Below are 23,992 nucleotides of genomic sequence, written 5' to 3' on the forward strand. Positions count from 1 at the left end.
TTTGGAGTTTTTTTTGTTTTTTTTGTATTTTTTATGAGTGGATAGAATACAGCTATAATTTTTCTTATATTGTACCCCCTAAAAGTGGGGTTATATTGTAATCACTTTGTCAATCTATCTGTTTGTCCATCAAATATTTTCGTCACACTTTTCTCTGGAACCATTAAACAGAACAATTTTATATATGGTAAGCAGCTTAACAGTCATGAGTTTTAATGTGTGAGCATTTTTCAGATCTGTCAGACACCTACTGTTTGCAGATACTTTAAATATATCAATATGTTGAATTAACTTAAAAAAATTCTGTCACACATTTCTCAAGTACTACTGAACAGAATAATTCATAATTGGTCATCAGCTTTTAAATGTTGAAATTTTAAGGTGTAAGCGCTTTTTTGATCTCTGGGACACTAACTTCCTCTTTGCTGATACTTTGAATTTTTGAACATGTGTGGTGGACAAAAAAATTAAGCCTTGAGCATGAAAATCAAAGGTGGCAGAGAAAAATTCAAGTGTGGAGCACCGCACCGCCACGCTGCAATTGGTCATGGTGATCTCTAAGTCAACTCACCACTTTCAAGTTATCCGCCAAATATGCAGTCTTCCTGTTTTTATGCCCCACCTACGATAGCAGTAGGGGCATTATGTTTTCTGGTCTGTGTGTCCGTTCGTTTGTCTGTCTGTCCGTCCACCAAGCTTCAGGTTAAAGTTTTTGGTCAAGGTTGTTTTTGATGAAGCCCAATCAACTTGAAACTTAGTACACATGTTCCCTATGATATGATCTTTCTAATTTTAATGCCAAATTAGAGTTGACCTTAATTTCATGGTCCACTACACATAGAAAATGATAGTGCGAGTGGGGCATCTGTGTACTATGGACACATTCTTGTTTTAGAATTGTGTAAGTTTCTGATACTTTACAAGTGAGGTATTCTTTGCACGAAAAACATGTGCATTCAAGTTTGGTATGTTGTCGCAATGTTTGACTTGTGTTGCTTTGATTCATCATTTTTCAAATGTCAAGTTAAATGATTACCAGGGTAGATTTTCTCTTGAATTATCATTATCCCCTTATCCCCTAACTGAGAAGCAATTTAGTATTTTGTACAATCAATAGTCCAATGTGTGTGCATGTCCAGGTCTAGTTAATTATAAGTCATAGAGGAAGGATGTTTTGTCAGTGTGCATTACTTGTAAAAAATGAATCACCTCTTCGTTTGAAGCAGAATATGAGACCAGAATCAATATTAACCATGGAACCTTTTTGGTTAGAGAATAATATAAGGTAGATCCTAGGTGTGGCCGTGTTTCCTAAAGCTTTTAGTTCCGAAAAATGCACAAAATGATCGTATTTTTACAACATCTCTAAAATGTGCAGACTTTGGAGTCTATAATGTACTATTATGAAGAAATTAGTTTCACCTAGCTGCTAGCATTTAAGCTTTTGAAATAGTTCTATTTATGAACCAAATTGTGGCCTTTATAATATTTTATGATAAAGTTGAATTTCAAGAACATATTTTGCCATAAGTGAACATTGCCCTTTGAATATGTATATTGTTATGTTCTGCAGATTTAAGGATCAGTTTGAATTCTAGTTGGAGGACTGAACATTGAAATCATAGAAGTATTGCAATTTTAAAGAGGTTGGATGCCCATTTCTATCATGCCCACACAGTATATCTGAGTCCTGCAAGTCAAAAATATATATCCCCCTCCCCCTTATGGAGCTCCATTTATGGTTAATCCAGACTTTTTACCGGTTCCACTACTTCTCCCCCCCCCTTACCTTTTTCAAAATCCTGGATCTGCATCTAAATATAGCAGGTTATCAAAGTACACCAATCCAAGTTTCCATTTGCAGCATTTTAAGTGCTTCTTTGAATTTACAATGAGGAACGCTCAGTGCAAAGTTGTGTAAAATCCATAGATCCCTAAATGCTCCAACTTTGCCAGTCAGAGTTAGTATAACAGTAACAATAATTTGTTTTTGCCTTGACGTTGAGAAAGCAAGATTTAGGCATGCTTTATTCTGGTGGTGGGGGCATCAGCAATTTGTGATTAGGTCATGCAGTTAAAAGGGTGTTACCAATGGCTAGTCACTGATATTTGGTATGCAATTATATTAGCATTGGCACATGTCATGTCCGTGAAGATTAAACTGCCATACCCCCTCAGTCATGGTCTTTTAACTTGGAAACTTTTGCATAGTTTACATATTAAAATTTGTTATGAGGGCAGTTCAAGACTGCAGGTTAAACTTATGATAAATCAATGGTATTTGATATGCTGTATTAGCATTGGCAGTGTTTATTTCGATGGTGATTATTTGGTTCATTAACTGAAAGTTTTGTATAGTTTCATGTTAAAGTTTTGCCATTAAAATTTCAATATTTGCATTTTACTGTCAACAATCATAAGGCAAGACATATCTCTGTGTCAACAGTTTATTTCAAAGTTACAGAAGCACCTTATGAACAAAATCCCTCAAGCCAAGTTGCAATCTCTATGGATTTGTGTCAGGTGGTTTTCTTGTTTTTGTTTTTATTTTGGTGATGAAGACTGTTAAGTCTGCTAACAGTGTATGTCTTTTGATATTTATTGATTGGTAACATGTTATCCAAAAACATAAAATTGACCCAAACATTTTAGTCTTATCAATTACTGTTGTGACCTTATTCTTTGACCCAGTAACCTCAAAATCAATAGGGGCATTTTCACATGAGGCACATGATCCATCAGATGGATTAACTTCCGATTAATTGGTCAAAAGATATTGTCTGGAAACGAAGATTTTCAGTCTTTTATAGGCACTGTGACCTTGACCATTAGTTTTTTTTTTGTCAAAAAACATTTTCAAGCTAAGTTTTGTAAAACTTGGACATATGGTTCAAAAAGTATCTGTAAATCAAAATTTACCCCATTTCAGTCTATCAATTGCGTCTTTGACCTTGACCCTTGAGCTATCGACCTCAATATCAATAGAGGTATGTTTCCCACTATGGATTAAAATATATTGTTTGGACAGTGCATGCACATCGCCACTCGGCTAAAGATGTATGTAATAAATAAGTCCTGTAACACTATTGTCTACTGGACAGTCGATACATGTACCATCAATGATGCATTGTTCACTAGCAATACAGTACGCATGATTATCCCATTTATTAGTAAATACTTATGACACAAAGCAAATGTGTAGTCACTGCTCTTGAAACGCTTTTTTAAATGTTAAACCTTCACAAGGAATGGTCACTATGATGTAAAAAAAAATACTTAAAAACTATATAAACAAAATGACATATAAAGAATAGCCAACATACCTGACTGTCCAGTGTTTCTCCTAGATAATTTGAACCTGATAGATTTGTAAAAAAAAATAAATGTGAAAATTTAAAGAATGTAAATGTAATGAGGATGGATTATAAAGAAGGGGGATAACAGTATTTAACTTGTGTTCCGCTAGAATCGCATTATAAAATTATTTCATTATGCCATTGATCACTCTTCTCTAGCACAATAAACCTGAAACAGTATGAAAATAAAGAGACGTGGAATTGTTGCTGATGAGACAACTATCCACCAGAGGCCAAATAACCTCGATGGAAGCAAAAATAGGTCATCGTACGGTCTTCAAAAATGAGGAAAACCCATACCGTAAAGTAAGGTATAAAAGGCCCCGACATGATAAAATTAAAAACAATCATTCAAAGAAAAAAAAAAACAACGGCCTGATTTGTGATAAAACAATAAACGAAAAGCAAACATGACAGACAGCAACCAAATACGATCACTAAGTTACAGGATCATGACTTCGCACAGGAGCGTGCAGAATGTGGCGGGGTTAAACATGTTTCCAAGTGCTAAAACCTCCTCCTCCTATTGGATCAACTGGAGTATACGGAAGAAATAGTTCTCATCAGCGGATTATTATGAGTGAATCGGCGTTCCATTTAATGGCTAATACGGACACATGGACACATGGACACATTGACACATCGACACATCGACATATAGACACATCGACATATAGACACATCGACATATAGACACATCGACATATAGACACATCGACACATTGACATATAGACACATCGACACATCGACATATAGACACATCGACACATCGACACATTGACATTTTGAATTACTAGTATCTCAAATATATCGACATATAGACACATCGACATATAGACATTTTGAATTACTAGTATCTCAAATATATCGACATATAGACACATCGACACATCGACATATAGACACTTCGACACATCGCCATATAGACACATCGACACATCGACATATAGACACATCGACACATCGACACATTGACATTTTGAATTACTAGTATCTCAAATATTTGTTTGTTTGTTTGTTTTGTTTTGCTACGTAGGTAGTGTCAATTGGCAAACTAACGCCGTAGGCTATGTCAAAGAGCAATATAGCGCCGTAGGCTGTGTATAAGAGCAATCAAAGTTAGGGTTAAGGTTAGAGTAAGGGTTAGGGTTAGGGCTAGGGTTAGGGCTAGGGTTAGGGTAAGGGTAAGGGTAAGGGTAAGGGTAAGGGTAAGGGTAAGGGTAAGGGTAAAGGTGAGGGTAAGGGTAAGGGTTAGGGTAAGGGTAAGGGTTAGGGTTCATATTAGGGTTTAGCCTTATCCTGCACCGTAGGTTTTTGCAAATAGTACTATAGCTACGTAGGTAGTGGCAATAGGCAAACTAGCACCGTAGGCTGTGACTTACATCAATCTTACGCTGTAAGCTGTGTTAATTAGCAATCTATCGACGTAAGCTACATACAACTACTTTGGTTGTGTCAAAAGGCATTCTAACGCCGTAGGCTACATACAACTATGTTGGTTGTGTCAAAAGGCATTCTAACGCCGTAGGCTACATACAACTACGTTGGTTGTTTCAAATGGCAATTTAACGCCGTAGACTATGTCAAAGAGCAATATGGCGCCGTAGGCTGTGTCAAAGAGCAATCTAGCGCCGTAGGCTGTGTCAAAGAGCAATCTAGCGCCGTAGGCTGTGTATAAGAGCAATCTAAGTTAAGGTTAATGTTAGGGCAATCTAACGCCGTAGGCTATGTCAAAAAGCAATCTAGCGCCATAGGCTGTGTCAAAGAGCAATATAGCGCCGTAGGCTGTGTATAAGAGCCATCCTAGTTAGGGTTAAGGTTAGGGTTAAAGAAAGGGTTAGGGTAAGGGTTAGGGCTAGGGTTTATGGTAGGATTAGGGTTAGGTTATGGTTTATGTTTGGGTTTAGCGTTATCTTGTACCATAGGTTTCTTCAAAGTGTATTACATCTTTATCTCAAATATGTCTTTGTTTGTTTTTTTTGTTTTGCTACGTAGGTAGTGTCAATTAGTAAACTATCGCCGTAGGCTGTGACAAACGTCAATCTTACGCCGTAGGCTGAGTTAATTAGCAATCTGTCGCCGTATAAGCTACATACAATTACGTTGTTTGTTTCAAATGGCAATCTAACGCTGTAGGCTACATACAACTACGTTGGTTGTGTCAAATGGCAATCTAACGCCGTAGGTTACATACAACTACGTTGGTTGTGTCAAATGGCAACCTAACGCTGTAGGCTATGTCAAAAACCAATCTAGCGCTGTAGGCTGTGTCAAAGAGCAATCTAGCGCCGTAGGCTGTGTATAAGAGCACTCTTAGTTAGGGTTAGGGTTTATGTTATGGTTTAGCATTATCTTGTACCATAGGTTTGTTCAAAGTGTACTACAGCTATATCTCAAATATTTGTTTGTTTGTTTGTTTTGTTTTGCTACGTAGGTAGTGTCAATTGGCAAACTAGCACCGTAGGCTGTGACTTACATCAATCTTACGCTGTAAGCTGTGTTAATTAGCAATCTATCGACGTAAGCTACATACAACTACGTTGGTTGTTTCAAATGGCAATTTAAAGCCGTAGACTATGTCAAAGAGCAATCTGGCGCCGTAGGCTGTGTCAAAGAGCAATCTAGCGCCGTAGGCTGTGTCAAAGAGCAATCTAGCGCCGTACGCTGTGTATAAGAGCAATCTTAGTTAAGGTTAATGTAAGGGCAATCTAACGCCGAAGGCTACGTCAAAAAGCAATCTAGCGCCATATGCTGTGTCAAAGAGCAATATAGCGCCGTAGGCTGTGTATAAGAGCCATCCTAGCTAGGGTTAAGGTTAGGGTTAAAGAAAGGGTTTGGGTTAGGGTTAGGGTTAGGGTTTATGTTAGGATTAGGGTTAGGTTATAGTTTATGTTAGGGTTTAGCATTATCTTGTACCACAGGTTTCTTCAAAGTGTACTACAGCTTTATCTCAAATATTTGTTAGTTTGTTTGTTTTCTTTTGCTACGTAGTTAGTGTCAATTGGTAAACTTTCACCGTAGGCTGTGACAAACACCAATCTTACGCCGTAGGCTGTGTTAGTTAGCAATCTATCGCCGTATAAGCTACATACAATTACGTTGTTTGTGTCAAATGTCATTCTAACGCTGTAGGCTACATACAACTACGTTGGTTGTGTCAAATGGCATTCTAACGCCGTAGGCTACATAAAACTACGTTGGTTGTGTCAAATGGCAATTTAACGCCGTAGGCTATGTCTAAAACCAATCTAGCGCCGTAGGCTGTGTCAAAGAGCACTCTAGCGCCGTAGGCTGTGTATAAGAGCACTCTTAGTTAGGGTTCAAGTTAGAGTTAGGGTTAGGGTTAGGGTTTATGTTAGGGTTTAGCATTATATTGTACTATAGGTTTGTTCAAAGTGTACTACAGCTATATCTCAAATATTTATTTGTTTGTTTGTTTAGTTTTGCTACGTAGGTAGTGTCAATTGGCAAACTATTGACGTTGGCTGTGACAAACATCAATCTTACGCCGTAGGCTGTGTTAATTAGCAATCTATGGCCATATAAGCTACATACAATTACGTTGTTTGTGTCAAATGGCAATTTAACGCTGTAGGCTACATACAACTACGTTGGTTGTGTCAAATGGCATTCTAACGCCGTAGGCTACATACAACTACGTTGGTTGTGTCAAATGGCAATCTAACGCCGTAGTCTATGTCAAAAACCAATCTATCGCAGTAGGCTGTGCCAAAGAGCAAGCTAGCGCCGTATGCTGTGTATAAGAGCAATCTTAGATAGGGTTCAGGTTAGGGTTAGGGTTAGGGTTAGTGTTCATGTTAGGGTTTAGCGTTATTTTGTATCATTGTTTTTTTCAAAGTGTACTACAGCTATATCTCAAATATTTGTTTGTTTGTTTGTTTTGTTTTGCTACGTAGGTAGTGTCAATTCGCAAACTATCGCCGTAGGCTGTGTCAAACATCAACCGTAAGCCGTAGTCTGCTTTAAATAGCAATGTACCACAGTAGGCTACATACAATTAGGTCGGTTGTGTCAAATGGTAATCTAACGCCTTGGGCTGTGTCAAAGAGAAATATAGTTAATGTAACGGTTTGAGGTAAGGGTTACGATTTCGGTTACTGGTAAAGGTTATGGTTAAGATATGTTTATGATTACAATTTAGGATTAATGTTATGAAAAGATATCTTAACAATGTATACTGTGTCAATAGGCATTCTTACGCCGTAGGCTGTATCAACGTCAAACATCAATTTAAAGGCGTCGGCTGATTTAAAGAGCAATGTATCAACATATGCTGTATCACACATCAATCTAGCACCACAGGCTGTACGACGAATTATATATGGAAAACTGCAACAAATAAAAGGCAATACAAATCTTTTATTACACATGTTACATAATATCACCAATGTGATTTGAAAACACATTGCCTTGTCACATTCCAATATTTATTTTACATTATTTCTAATGATTACATTCTGGTTTCAGTACATATATGACATACAAGTTGCATTCATTCCTCGTGAAATTTTTTAACAAAACCAGTCAACAATTTCATCGTGCTGTGGATGACTAGGAAGAGACATCATTATAAGATTTCCATCAGTTTCCTTCTTAGACTTAAAACGAATCATATAATCATCTACGGAAATGTCTACCTTTTTAAGAATTTCATTTGGCATTTGTCCTGGGGATGCTTTTAAGAAAATTTCTTTCCTAGGTTTTCCAACTTTATGCAGCATACCAGCACCTTCTCTTTCCAATTCTTCAAGTTCATCTACAAATGTTTGTACAAATTTAACATGTAATAGGTTGACTTTGAAAAACACAGAAATAACTCGAACTTAGATTATTTTATTATCTCAAAAAAAAAAAAAACAGTAGAAATTTATGGTATAAACTACTTCCAATATTTTCTTTATTTTTTTTTTCTTTATTTGTAACACATTCTCCTACATTTTTGTTACAGTCAGGATGTACTCCGCAGTTTTCCAATTGTAATTTTTAGGTTATTTAGTATCATATTTAATTCAGTTACAAAGGTTTTTGATTACTAAATGATATGTTTTAGATGACCTATAATATGCTAAAATTAGCTTGACCGTAATTAGGAATTAAATACATCTACTCATATTAACCAAACGTGTAATACGTACGATTTGGTACAGAATCAGCAATTTATTAACATTAAATCATTTGTTATACAGGATTGTTCATATTATTTTTACCTTTTTCTATATGCATGACTACAATTAAAAAAAAATAATATACAACACTTACGAATAACACTATCCTTCAACGATCCATACAGTTTTCTTTGTAAGCACCTCAAAGAAATCACAGGTCCCTCACTGGAAACAATAGCCTTAATCACTCTGATCTTGAAAGACATCACTTTCTTTAATTTCACTGAATCAGTCTGCTGAAGCGTGTTCAATGCCTGAAATATATTCATGTACGCAACATTCATTAATTTATACATACTATTAAACCGTACTACATTAAATAACACAAAACTAGACATTGCTTTTATCATTGAACCTACATCCTGGAGAACGTATAGGTTCTCCGTGTATATAACATGTACATTTCTGTAAATAAATTTTGTGCCTGTGCAACGTTCCGGTGAAGATACTTTTCAACATTTTAAATTGGAATAACTTGTGAATACTTTAACATTATTAAAAACAAATCAGTTATGGGAACACATCTAGCTGTGTGTGCTCCAACGTTGGAGGGATCTACATAAATCGTAGGCTGTGTTTCAGGCCATCTAGCGACATAGATTAGGGTGGGTGTTTAGTGTTACGGTTTGGCTTTAAGCTCACAATAGTTACATACATGTTTATAGAACTTTTGTTAAAATCGCTAATTACATAACATCGTTAACCATGGAAATTAATATGACTAAACAACAAGCATACGATGGACGTGTGTTTGGTTCCTTTTTACTGACATTAAAGAACTAAACCGCAAAAGTATTTGTACATTTTGTATGTTTTATATTTGGGACATTTTTAGAGAATATATACCTGTGCGAATACTGCTTTCTGGCCAGCCATGAAACAATACAGCTTCCTTCCACACCTCAACGATTCAACAGTTATTTTAGTATCGTTTACAACTTCAGTTTTAGTTAAGGTAGCTCTGATATAAGATGACGTAATCTGTAGGGCGGCTGCCAGTCTTATAACATGTATTGTGTCTTTGCTAGTGGTCATGCATAAATTAGTCTGTGTAGCTGATAAGTTATGATTCTCTTTTTCCTCTTCATCTAATTCTGAAACAATATTTTATAACATTTAATGTAAAAAGGCCACATCTTCTCTATAAAAGTAACATTATAATCCTTTTACATTTATATCTTATTCCAATTAACAACATGAACAACATAATTTACATTTAAATTATTTTTTTTTTCCTTTAAAAAGGCATGCATTTATTTGTATCATGGAATTAGCTACATAGTGTACAAAATACAGGTATACAAATATATGTTTGCTTTATATTTACTTTTATTACAAATAAAGTCTCCTGTTACCCCGCTTCAATGTTAAGCAAGCGGTAATGTGTATATTTTTTTTTATCAGTAACAGTTCATTTTGTGGTTCTCTTCGCGGTACGCGTTCAAACTATGTAGAATTCTTAAAGAAATAAGAGACAATTATTTAGAATACATATTCAGGTGTTGGGAGTAAATTTCTGAATAAAAACAATTTATATGTACATTGACGGAAAATATAAAATTTATTTTTACTGTAGTCTAAACAACATACATGTAGGAAAAAAGATCGGCAAGCCTCGTTTTTGCTCTATTTCTAAAGATCTGACAAATAAATAAAGAGCCTCATTTTTGCTCTGTTTCTAAAGCTGTTACAAATAAATTTTATATTTTCCGACAATGCACATTTATTGAAAAAAGTAGGTATTTGAAATTTTGAAGGACATAACCGGTATCCGTTTGTGCAGTCAAGTTAGCAGTCCTAAAACAGGGGCGGGTCCAGGTGAGGGCGTAATGGTCCTACGCCCCCCCTCCTTTTCAAAAAATTTTTTTTTATGTTTTTTTAGCAAAAAAAAGTCCAGAAATTTTTTCTCTGAGCGTAGCGAGGCGAAAGATTTCATTCTACCGCTTTCAAATATACTAGAAACGCCCCTGGAAAATATAAACATTTTACAGAAGTTACTTTTAATAAACACATATAACATATTTACCTGACACCTCCATGTACTTGTCGTTTAATAAATCTGCATACGAATCAACCATTTCATCATATTCCTTTTGTGCATCTTCCGACAAGTAGTACTCTTTCCCGTCTTGATGATTGAGGTACATTTTGTAATACACCTCATCAAAATCTTTCATTCCACTTTTACTTAGTTCTGCAAAATTCTCTTTTACAACTTTTGTGGGGAACAGTAATGGCCTTGACACCATGAAAAGAAATCTGTCCAGGAAACCATCCATCCCTGTGAAACAAGCCATTTCAGACAACAAAGGGTGAGGCTGTATGAAAAGACACAAGGACATAGAAGTTCTCTTGAATCCTCGACTCCCATTTGACAAATCAACAAAATCTCCTTTACCGCTCCATAATTTACAAAGATAGGATCTTTCGGATTCCCCTTTCAGTTGCTTAGCATTCACAGATGCCAGGAATCTGTGACCTTCATCTGTTGTAATTAAACCTACACCTCCAGAGGCTATTTGGTGCCTTTGAAGGCCTGCTGTCGTATATTACAGTTGAGCCCTCCTATTTCCCTAGGAAATTTATATAACAGCACAACATGAGAACAAACTAAAACAATCAGTTGGCCCTGAATGGGCTTGCCTCATAAGATCTGCACGAAACACAAGAACAATAACACTAATAACAGTATACAAAAAACACAAAGCACTGGTCGAATAGGACACGCAGTTATTGAAAGCTAGTTCAAAGCCAATTACAACTAATAAATAAATCGTGTTTTCCTAGACTAAAATATTAATCAGTACACATCCAGCAACATATTCAGTAAGCAGACGTCATAAACAATCCAAAAATACTTAGAGCGTGACCTTGTGCAATGCCAAAATATCAGTATCGACAGGGTGCAACACCATACGTGTTTATAACGGTATAGCAATACAGTCGTCCCTGCTATAAAGGCTACCTCTTTAAAGCGAAAACCTGTCTTGTCAGGCCACCAGCTTCCTGTCCCGCTGTATAAGAGAATGGTCAACAGATTCAAATTAAAGGGCAAATGATGTAAAGAATAGTAAATATTCGGGTCCTAAAATATAAAGAGTGGAGAATAATGGGAAAATTTTGTAAAGAATAGAGAAAAATGGCTTAGAAAATCAAATAACACAGAGTTGAAGGACCCCTCCCCCCCCCCCCCCCCCCCAAAAAAAATCCAGACCCTCACCTATGCACTTTGAACATCAATTTTAAACGTCGCTTCTCTTATACTGTCATTTTTCATTGGTCCCGAGGGTGACCTTTATGTACTTTTAATCTATTTATTGGAAAATTAATGATAGTACCGATAAAGAAAACAAAGGATCAAAAAGTTTACATGGATCGCATCTTAATTTACGGACTCTATTAGTGTTTGTATAATCTTTTATTACTAAAATAAACCTTTAACAGAACTTAAAACGTCGCAAAATGCAAAACAAAAGGAAGCTTATCCAATAGAGGCGTAACACTATATGTACAAAGTTATATATTTCAGTAGATAGAAGAGATGGAAGATTGTATCCATATCATGTGTTACGATGTTCTATCTACAAATGATTCAATCACGAAAATGACTGTATACAGAGACAAACAGTGACATTATACAAAATCATAACAGCTAGCCAGGATCATACATGCTGAGAAAAGATTTACACCACAATCCTTGTGGTCAACCCTTGTTCAAACCGTTGATCACAAATATTAACGTTTATCATTCATTTTTGGCCATGATATTGCTCTCCGTGTTTAGAAATTGACAATCAAAATACGGATAAAAATCATTGAACCAAAAAATAATAGCCTAATATAAAAAAACAAATTGGGAAAAATCTTATAAAAATTTATATAATAATGATATTTGAACTTTTCAAACCAAAAAAAAAAACAATATAGTTTCTGAGACTATTATACTAACATTATAAGGTTAGTATAATAGTCCCAGAGTAGGCCTATTGCACGTGCACTTGGTTTCTGAGGTTTTTTAAAAAGCTTTTAGTATGATAAAACCAACTTTATCCGTTGTCATTTCTAATCGATGGTATATTTTTTTTTACATTTTTACCTATCATGTCTGTAATCAGAGTCTACTCCTTGATTTGCTAGTCGAAATTTATAAGCGTATGGTATATATAAACCATATCATCATGATATTGCAATTACTCGTATTAGAAAGACTTAAACATTTTTTCGACAAAGATGAAAGCTCCATTTCATTTTTTTTTTTAAGTCGCTTAATCTTGGGAATATTTATACATTAATATAAGTATTAACATTAGTCCTAACTCAATGACAGCCAGTATTAACGTCAACGATATAGACCTCGTGACTATTCTTCTTTTTCTTGTCTGTTTTATCCTTCAGTAGATTGTGACACAATTTTAACTGTGGTTTAAATTTTAAAGTCCAATAAAAAAGTAAAAACTTGAGCTTTTGTACAAACAAAAAAAATGATTCGTTAGTCGAAATCTATAAGCGTACCGGAATTCAAAATGACTCATTCTTTAGTTACAGACTGGTAGGCCATGGAATCGACCCCCATCAAAATATATGATGTTGACCAATCAAAATAGCGATTACAAATCATTGCATTATTAGAATTTAAAATGTTCTGCCACAGACAGTACAGAATAAATGTGACAGTTCAAGCATAAATTGAGTTTGCATAGGCGGATCCAGGGGAGGGCCCTGGGGGCCCGGGTCCCCCCTTTTGTGGGAAACATTTGGTTGATTATATAGGGAATCACTGAAGAATGACTGGAGCGGGGCCCCCCTTAGGTCAGTCAGTGCCCCCCCCCTTTACACAAAGTCCTGGATCCGCCACTGGTCTGCATTTCAGAAGTGCATTATACACTTTATTAATAGATGGATAATGTCTTCACTTTCATGACGACTAAGCGGACACGTTGGGTAGTGAAATATACCAATGCCGATATCCATGCAATTTATAAGATATGGCAAACAATAATATATACAAATATACGATGATTTTTACGAATGTACGTGTTACGTACTACAATCTTCTGCTAACATTTCGCGTTAATGAATGCTTTTACATTCATTTCCAAATTTACACAGAATTTTTTTCTCATATAAATTAGATATTGGATTTTTTCCCCTACTTTATATATGTATACTCCTTTCATTGCATTTCTTTCAGGTTTTTTTTCGTTTCTATGTTTTATAATTTCCGATGCTTTCTTTGTCGCAAAAGATCTAGGCTAGTTAAATATTTGGGAGGCATGTTTGTCTCATTTCCGTACTTTTGTGGCATGGTTATGCATATAGTTTGTTTGTTATAATTTGCCGGCAATTGTTTATCTCTATTTTTTTGTTTTTTTTTTTTTTTTTGCTGTTGATTAACGATAATCATAATATTAGACCTTTTTCTTCTGACGATTTGAAACATGTAGACAGACAACGTTCCTGAAGTAAAATCTATTTCTTTGCGTTCCGTTATGTCATTAAGGGGGTTTCCCTTACTTGGCATTTTTCGCGGGTTATGTTTTTGCACGGGTGGTTTCGGTTGAGGGTATATAAGGAATTTGTATGGGTCCGTTCGATTAATGCGACGTTTGCAAGTTACAAAGTTGGAAAGGACGTGTTATAAGAATATTCCAGTTGTTTGCGTTAGCTTTCCCTCCCTCTCCCTCCTTCTAGCAGTAGCTTTGTACTCTTGATACTTATGTGATTATATAACATGTTGACATTGATACATATGTATGATCTTTATTGTTTTTTGTTGACTCGTTCATTATATAAAATTTATGCGATCTTTGTAACGAACGCACAACCCATTTTCTTGTTTGTTGTTTATTTTAGTTAGTTCAGAAAATATTTATTTTAGTACGAATGAAATGAGGTAGAAAATAAACAAATATGAAACAAACCCGATGATCCCGATCTTTTTTATATTTATCTCATTTGATCAGCATTTGATTTTTAACTAAAAAATTCTCATTTCTTATACTAGGGTTATATTATAACTTATGTTTCTTATTTTTATTCGAATTTAATTGGAAACAAATTAATTATCACATAAATTTTATAACACGAGCACTTTTGCGGACGTTGCCAGTGACAAAACGGCTATACTTTTTGATACAATCTAAAAATCTTGTTGCCTAACGAAAAAAGTTATAAACTATTTGATTTAAAAAAGAAAAACTGAAAAACTTTTACCACCAATTTTTATTTTCTATGGTCTAACCATGCTTATTTGATATACGGCCGGTCAAAACCACAATTGTAAAAAAAAATATAACGTTTTTTTCTCGTTGTGACAAGATGTCTATACTTTTTGAATCTTTGCGGGATAGACTATACCAATGCGACCGGCAAGAAAATATCATGAACCAGGAATCAAGTAAACGAACTTTTTACAGTATTAATATTCTTCCTCTCAGCTTTTCCAATTTCACGATATAAATGCACGAACCCGATATTATATGCTCGGACATTTTTCAGACCGTCTTCAAACATGACATTTTCCGGTTTGAGGTTTCAGTGATATTGACTTTGCATTAACATGCAAATAACTATAACAAAAGCAATATCTTTGTCAAGTTTTATTATGATCGGGGAAAAAAATACGATATGAAAGCCGTGGAAATCTGATCTTTTGAACACAAAATGGAACGTTGGACATTACGTTTTAGCGTAAAAATGGGATAATTAAGTGTTATAAGTTTTGGTATTTTAAATTTCGGTTCCTTTTTTCCTTTAATTTTACGCCTATTAAAATCAATTCAACCAAAAATCACTTCATTTTTATCGAGCTGACCAGTCTACGCATTTATTTTTATGATTATCTATAGAAAAATGGAATTCGTACCAACATCGTGGGCAGCGTCAGTATGATCAAACTGGTTAAATGCATTGGTTTCGTGCTTTGAAAAGTACATTATTTGAACCTTTTAAACGTAGTCGCACTGACATATAACTTTTTAGCCATTGGAATTTTGTTAATTGAATCACTCGATCATGTACGACAACAGGAGCTACACACACTTAACAATCACGTGATTCTCGTGGCACTTTCATTTGTATATACAATACAGTCAGTTTAAAGTATATCTTTTATTTGGATTTAACACAATGTCATGAATTTGTGAGTATTTACATAGATGTTAATAAGTTGATTATTACAAATATTTTATTATGTGTTTAATATATCTGCAAATACAAAGATATAATTTTTACATTGTAATGTGACAACAGTCCGATCATCTTGATCTCTGATGGAAACCTGGATGTGAATATGTGCAATAAACATATAATGATATTCATTACCAATGTAATTTTTACATAAATGACTTTTTTCTATTTTGCCAGGAATTTTTGCATATCTTCCTGTCTCTATGGGAAATTTTAAATTTGAACATCTCAGATAGTGCTTTAATTTTTTAATGCCAACAAGTAGAAAAACAAAGAAAAGATTTTGTGTTATACTTCAAAACTGTGCACTTGGTACCAGAATATTTCGAGGTCAGTCGCCCTCCGACGTCCTGCTGGCTATATATTCAACTGTTTTTCATTATTTTTCCAGACAAATTTTTAGATCATGATAGTGTGACTTCATATTTACTGAAATTTGCCATGAAAACGATGTTTTCTAAAGAATATGGACCAAAAACAGTTATTGTTTACTGTACGGCGAATTAAAAAATAACAAGTTGTTTTCTGTACGGCGTCTTGCAATATTTTTTTATTTTCAAGATAGAAAAATACAACCTTTTTTTTATTTTCAAGTCTCTTTGTTTGGTCTAAATTAAAAGGAGTGGGTTGAGTGAGGGGTAGTGGGGAGTGGGGTATATTCGCCCGACATATCTTTTTTTAGTACTTTTTCACGAATAAGACTTTGATATTGTGTCAAATAAAATAATATAATTCAATACAAGTTAGACTTGCAATTGAATTAACAGTTACAGCAGCACGTGGTTATTTTGTTTTCAAACACACCTTCTCTGTTTTGAAACTTACGAGATTGCAATTTGATTTTTTTGGAAGGCGGCAGGAGCATTATGAATGAAAGGTTGTATATATACTTGTATTTTGCCCTTGGGCTGTCTTCGTGTTGTCTTCTGATAATTTACAGTTTGAAAGAGCATTGTCGATACTTTACCGAAAGTGCAATTTATAGAAAGAACGAGAAATACACGTGAAATTTAACAAAAAATAAACGTTTCAAACATTTCGGTGGAAGATTTAGATTCATTAATACAGGAGCTAGTTTTCCCTGTTGTGTCGAAAATATGGTAAAACACTTTTTACTGCAAAAGACAGTTATACCGGTATATGTATTCCCTCTTTTTGAAATGCCGCGTTATCTTAATTCATTTCCTATATCAATTAAATTCACAGTCATTTTAAAACAGTATTTCATAACAATAGCTATAAAAAATCTACTCGTGCATTATTATACCGGTATTGATGATTGATTGAATAATTGATTGGTGTTTAACGCCACTTTCAGCACAATCGTTCTATTTCGTGGAGGTCAGTTTTTATCGGTAGCCGGAGTGCCATGAGAGAACCTACGACCTTTGGTAGGAAAACTGACAATTCTACTCAGTTAAGATTGGAGACCAGCGTACCTGGCTGCAACGTGCGGGATTGGAACTCACAACGTTAGTGTTGACAGGCAAGTGATACAGTAGTTCGATTACTTAGACCACTCGACCACCGAGCCCCCCGGTATGATGGAAAGGAGATATGGTATGAACTTCTACTCGGTGCATTATATTTCCGCGTGCAACACTACAGCAAAATGGGCAAATTAATTTACAGAATAGAGAAAAAGTTACCAAATTATAAGGAATAGAGAAATAGGGTGCTAAAATATAAAGAATAGAGAATGATGGGCAAGAAAATAAAGAATAGAGAAAAATTACCATAAAAAATACAGTAAAGAAGGACCACACCACCAACACCCCCACCCCCGCGACCCCACTTCCAGACCCTCATTTGAACGTGTGGATTATTTTTAATAAAACAATAAAATTTGCGCCAATTTTTTTTTTTTCATTTGCGCCAATCATTTTTTTTTTCTTCATTTGCGCCAATTTACAGGTAAACACATAAGTTGTACATAATTTATTTAATAACAAAAAACAGTACCCATTCTGACTGCCATCTGTCCCCTGCTCACCACGGGGAGTGAAAGTGGGATTTCGAGCAGGATAAGTTTATTGTAAAAGTTTCTAAAACTATATACATCACGCGTAAACTGAAGCACTTTTTTAATAAAATAGTGACAGTTTGACGTCAAAAGCACACTTGCATATTTACAAGTCTGTCCTAGCTGAGTATTTGTGTGCAACACTTCTGATCTACTACGATGTTGTAAAATCTTTTCTAAAATACATCCGATACTTTTCACTAACAAATTCCATTTTTCCATTTCATGTTTTCTAACGGCTGCTCGCATGTCGAGAGATCTGATTTTTTACACAAGTTAATTGTTGCCTGGATCCATAAAAATGTAAATATTCGGGTGGTGTGAGAAAAACTGTTCAGTGTAGTGAGAGTGCTGTTGTTTGTTCTTTTATAGTTTAAAATGTATCAGATCTTACTTGTTCAAATTAAATCGGCGAAAATGAAAAATTAATAATTGGCGCAAATGAAAACTTGGTTTTGGCGCGTATGAAAAAAATCATATTTTCAAAATTGACACAAATGTCATACGCCCATTGTGGAACGTCTAAACACTGATCTATTTCTTATATTGATATGTCTGTTTTAAAATTATCAAAGCAATATTTATAACGTTATACAAGTTTTTATTGACACATGTAATACGTCATGCGTGATCAATGTTTATTCGAGTATTTCTAATCATGTTGGTCAAATTTATCTAAAAAAAAAAATTTTTGAAGATGAATAACACATTTGATGGAAATTTACATTTGCTTTTTTAAAAATCATTTTCAGCAGTGAGATACGGTCATAAAATATTTAAGCAAAGCAATACTTTAATAAATGGGTGCATAACTAGTAACAAGGATTTATTTAATACTGGAATCTACTTTTGAAAATGGAAAGTAGGAAATTTTTTTCACTAATTTTTTTAAATTTTTTTAGCCTAAAATTTTAAAAAGCGATGCAGTATACTTAGTGATTTATAACACAAACTTATCTTGTAATCCACTATGTTTTATAGTTTATATGTATGGTTTACCAACCCTGTGCATTCACAGCCTTATTTAACTACCATGTGCATGCACATCATTAATTAACTAACCCTGTGCATTCACAGCCTTAGTTAACTATCCCTGTTTATGCACACATTAGTCAACTAACCCTGTGCATGCACAGCCTTAGTTAACTATCTCTGTGCATGCACAAAAATATGTTTATAACTTTGTTAGTGTACACGTTGTACCCAGTGTATGCAGATTTAGTATGAAATATACTCTGTGTATACTTGTTTATACAGGTCTGGTGGTCACAGAAGGCATGAACTATCCAAATTCAGGGCTTTTCTCCTAAAACACAACCCTGATGTCATGTTCTATTATGGAAAGTGTTGTACACTGCACAGAACATTATGTAGTGGAACAGTTTGTGTACTTTTCTATTGTGAAAAAAAAACTATGCACCATACAGATAATTCTGCTGTGAAAATGTAGTCATGATTTGTAAAACAGCCAAAATGTTTTTAAATGCTGTATACTGAAAAAGAAGAGTTGGAGGAGGAATTCGTTATAGTCGTAAGCTAGATTGAAGCTGGAATCAATTAAGGAATGTTGCAGAACATTTAGTTGTAAGTATCTTGTTCATTTTTTGTCAAATCTTCCATTTGAACACCCTTTGATTTTAAACATATTTTATTCATTAAGATATGAAAAGTATTGAGCAACAGGCAAATCCTATAAAAGCTTCTCCATATAACATGAACACTCTTTTGTGTAACCTGCTGAAATAAATCTGTCCTGCAATCTGATATCGTCTATTCTTCAGAATATATTTTGTATAACAGGGTCATAAATAGTAATGGAAGATTCAATAGTGCACAATGCCATAAGGAAATTTGTACAATCAATAAATAGAGGGAAAAGTATTCTTGATTCATACAATAATGAAGGGAATTGTTAACAACTGGTGCTTAAGTTTGAAGTAAGATTAATATTTTCAGTAATATTTGTAAAATAGTTATAGAAAGTATCAGCAATGCTCTTTGGGTCTGTAATCAGTTTATTGTTAGTCATTTAAAATTGCATGGTCATGATAATTTTCACTACCATTGACATTATGCAAGTGTTTCCATAATTTACTACTGTTTCCTTTTTCATGTTCTATTGCATCAGTATAGAATTTTTGCTTTGAATTTTCTACGAGGTATTTAACCTTGTTTCTCCAGAATTTATAATTATACGTATCTTTTTTTCTTATGATTATAATCACGTTGTTTCATGCCCTCCTTAATTTCATAATTTATCCACTCATTTTGATAAACATGGTTAACTCGCTTTTTAATAAATGGAGCATGATGATTCAACACTTCAGTAAAAATATTCTGTATAAAACTTAGTAGCGCTTCACCAGGACCATCAATTTCTAGTATTGTATCATGGGGACACCGAGATAAATGGTGAATAAAATCAGTCTCGTTGAAATATTTTGTAGATCTATAAGTTATATAATCATGAATTTGCTTTTTCTTTTTTAACCCTCTTTTAGAAATATATACTGGATAGTGATTACTGATTGAATATTTTGGAACTGAAATATAAACATTTTCTGGCACATTACAATAAACATGGTCAATTAAAGTGGATGAAGTTTTTGTAACTCTTGTAGATTCTGAAACCACCTGACGCATGTTGAAAATATTTTTGAGGTGTAACCACTTAGGATGTTTTTTACTTGACATTAAATCAATATTAAAATCTCCCAAAATAATAGTTTCCTTATCTTCAGTGTCAACTTTTTAAACAACATGGTTTCAAACTTAGTAACCCATTCAGCATGACGGTTAGGTGGTCTATATATATAACCTAGTAAAATAGGCTTTTGATGAACATTAATAAGTTCTATCCACATTGACTCAATTTCTTGCATTTCCAAATCACCCCGTCTAAGCGTATTTATTAAGTCTCCCAAACGGAAGACTTATTGGTTCTTCTTCTTCTTCTTCTTCTTCTTCCGTCGCTTTTAGATATGAACTTGTCTGCACCCGTTCTCCAAAACCGCTAGTCAGATTAAACTAGGGTTTCACAATATGTTAGACTAACATGTCTAGTGGTGCAATCAGGGTTTTGTTTATGCAATGGGGTTTATAAAGGGTACTTTGAGGGGCAAAAAGGAAGGAGGGGTTTACTATAGAACCCTATGGGATTTTATATTATTTAATTTTCAAATGATTATAACTTGAAAACAATCGGTGATAGACACAATTTTCATAATTGAAAATGTTCTAAATGATAAAGCACATTAAATAAAATAAAAGGTTAGTCCCCAGGGGTCACCCCACCCCCTGCCATTTGAGAAAGTTCTAATATCTTGCAAGTGGCCAAGATCCCCACCCCTAAACCATATATATTCTGGTTTTCCATGCTAAGATGGTTTGAATGATATACAGGGTTAGTCCCCAGGGGTCATCCCGACCCCTGAAACTTGAGAAAGTTCTAATATCTTGTAAATGGTCGAGATCCCCACCCCTAAACCATATATATTCTGGTTTGATCTGATAAAGCACATCAAATCAAATACAGGGTTAGTCCCCAGGGGTCACCCCTACCCCCTGCCAGTTAAGAAAGTTCTAATATCTTGTAAGTGATCAAGATCCCCACCCCTAAACCATATATGTTCTGGTTTGTCACACAAAGATGGTCTGAATGATAAACAGGGTTAGTCCCCAGGGGTCACCCCACCCCCTGCCATTTAAAAAAAGTTCTAATATCTTTGCAAGTGGTCAAGATCCCCACCCCTCAACCATATATATTCTGGTTTGTCATGCGAAGATGGTTTGAATGATATACAGGGTTAGTTCCCAGGGGTCATTCCGACCCCCTGCCATTTGAAAAAGTTCTAATAACTTGTAAATGGTCGAGATTCCCACCCCTAAACCATATGTATGTATTCCTGTTCGTCATGTCTCGAACATTTGAATGACATATAGGGTCCGTCCTCAGGGGTCACCCCCACCCCCAATGTTCTAATATCTTGTAAATGGTCGAGATCCCCACCCCTTAACCATATGTATGTATTCTTGTTCGTCATGTCTCGAACATTTGAATGACGTATAGGGTCAGTCCCCAGGAGGTAGATCTCAATATTCTAACATTTCTCCAATTTCGTGGATTGAAGAACAATTGTATTTTTGTGGGTTTTTTCTAAAGTTGGCATACAAGCCTATAGAAAATTTGTAAGTTTACATTAAATACTTATATAAGTTGGTCACTTATATATCCACGAAAATTGGTATCCAAAGAATGATAATGAATCCAGAGTATATGGAAATAGGTTCTTAAGTTGTACTGTTACACCACTGTCCCAGTTTAGGGGGAGGGTTGGGATCCCGCTAACATGTTTAACCCCGCCACATTCTGTATGTATGTGCCCGTCCCAAGTCAGGAGCCTGTAATTCAGTGGTTGTCGTTTGTTAATGTGTTACATATTTGTTTTTCGTTCATTTTTTGTACATAAATTAGGTTGTTAGTTTTCTCATTTGAATTGTTTTACATTGTCATTTCGGGGCCTTTAATAGCTGACTGTGCGGTATGGGCTTTGCTCATTGTTGAAGGCCGTACAGTGACCTATAGTTGTTAATTTCTGTGTCATTTGGTCTCTTGTGGAGAGTTGTCTCATTGGCAATCATACCACATCTTCTTTTTTATATATATGACAAAATGAGTAAAAGAAGATGTGTTGAATACATAAATTTGACAACATCCCAACAACACAAAAAATATGATATCCATATGATTAATTAAAATCTTTAATACATTAAGTCAAATTCTGATTCTGGTACTGATATAAAAAAAAAACTTTCTATCTCAAAATTTTACTTTTCACGATTTAAAGTTTTTATTCTTGTTCCTGGAAACCATATATTAAACTTATAAATTCTTTTTTAGTGTGTTGTAAATGTGGAAAATAAGAAAACGGATGTTGCCTTATGTACTTTTATCACATATTTTTATTGTAATAGAACATACATGTACCGATAGTGAGGATCAGCAGATTTTCTGCAAGGACTATCTCTGATGAAAACCAAACGTAATAAGTTGATATCAATATTTTCAACATTGTTTTATTCAAATATTTCTTAGATTTCTGACGTTATCCCATGACTTTTGTATGTGATCATGTATGTTGAACAAAAAATATCCGACACTGTGACTCTGAAAAGAAATGTACTATCTCTGAACTAAAGATATTTGTAAACAATTTTTATTGTAATGAGCATGGTCTTCACTAGAATGAAAACTACATATAAATTATAATGAGTTATGATTTGTGTATTCCTAGTACAATACATAATTATAGGTATTTTTTAAGTTGGTATAATATCATTAAAATTATATGATAGTTTACTAGGCATTAAAAGTCACAATAAATCTAAAATTAAAGCTATATGGTGGTTCACTCTGCATTAAAAGCCACAATAAATTAATGATTTAAATATATAATAAAAGTTTAAAATCTGTATCCCCCCTTTTTTTACTAGTATGACACTTAATTGCTGGAATGTACAATTTGTTTCAGAATTTTTTGTTTACCTGGAGAACATATGTAAATGGGAAACACCTGCAATTAAGCCGTGAAGGCAATTAATTAAGGGTATGAACATGTATATAGAGACTTTGAAAAAGGGTAGGTACATGCAACTAAAGCTGCTATATAAAAATCATAATCACACCTGTTTTCTATATTGACCTATTGAAAGAGAATGAAAAAATATGAGTAACATGCATATACTAGTAATGGCAAAAAAGTTGTAAACAGTCCTGTTTAAACTAACTTAATTCTTGATATTTTAATGTGGCTCTTTATTCCAGGCTTGTGACTGGCAAGTTGTACTATATTCATAATAATAAGCACCTTGGTTTTATTTAGAAATTAAAAATGGGGTATCTTATATCAATGAAAATGATAAAAGACGTAAATATTGGTCAGCTCTAGATGATGATTGTAAAGATAATTTTTAAAATAGATTTCCTGCATAATGAGGTTATATTATTTAATCACAAATTTTTGAGGCCAATCCAAGAGTACTATCACGATTGTGGGTGTTATGGTGCATGAAATTGGTGAATACAGTATTACTTGGCTGCATTACCCACCTCCCTCCTCAATTTTTTTTTTCTTCTTCATTTTTTTTTTTAATTTTCTTTTCTTTTCTTTTCTTTTCTTTAATTTTCTTTTCTTTTCTTTTCTTTAATTTTCTTTTCTTTTCTTTTCTTTAATTTTCA

At 34.4% G+C, this 23,992-nt stretch overlaps 1 protein-coding gene across 1 annotated transcript; it reads right to left on the reverse strand.

Annotated features, from left to right (window-relative positions):
* Window positions 1-7,770: 7,770 nt before the first annotated feature.
* LOC127733660 (uncharacterized) lies at window positions 7,771-18,003 on the reverse strand. Its single transcript, XM_052242975.1, has 5 exons — window positions 17,865-18,003; window positions 10,570-11,079; window positions 9,390-9,637; window positions 8,638-8,797; window positions 7,771-8,134 (listed from the first exon to the last, which is right to left on the reverse strand). The coding sequence occupies exons 1-5, from the start codon at window positions 18,001-18,003 to the stop codon at window positions 7,890-7,892; spliced, it is 1,302 nt and encodes a 433-aa protein (XP_052098935.1). The 3' UTR covers window positions 7,771-7,889.
* Window positions 18,004-23,992: the final 5,989 nt, after the last annotated feature.

The sequence above is a fragment of the Mytilus californianus genome, unplaced genomic scaffold (assembly GCF_021869535.1).
Source record: "Mytilus californianus isolate M0D057914Y unplaced genomic scaffold, xbMytCali1.0.p SCAF_3, whole genome shotgun sequence".
NCBI lineage: Eukaryota > Metazoa > Mollusca > Bivalvia > Mytilida > Mytilidae > Mytilus > Mytilus californianus.

Coding starts and splice junctions, on each gene's coding strand:
- LOC127733660 (XM_052242975.1), bottom strand. CDS start 18,003: ATGCGAGCAGCCGTTAGAAAACATGAAATGGAAAAATGGAATTTGTTA. Junction 11,080..17,864: donor TACTCAGCTAGGACAGACTT/GTAAATATGCAA, acceptor ATACGACAGCAG/GCCTTCAAAGGCACCAAATA. Junction 9,638..10,569: donor CAAGTACATGGAGGTGTCAG/GTAAATATGTTA, acceptor ATATTGTTTCAG/AATTAGATGAAGAGGAAAAA.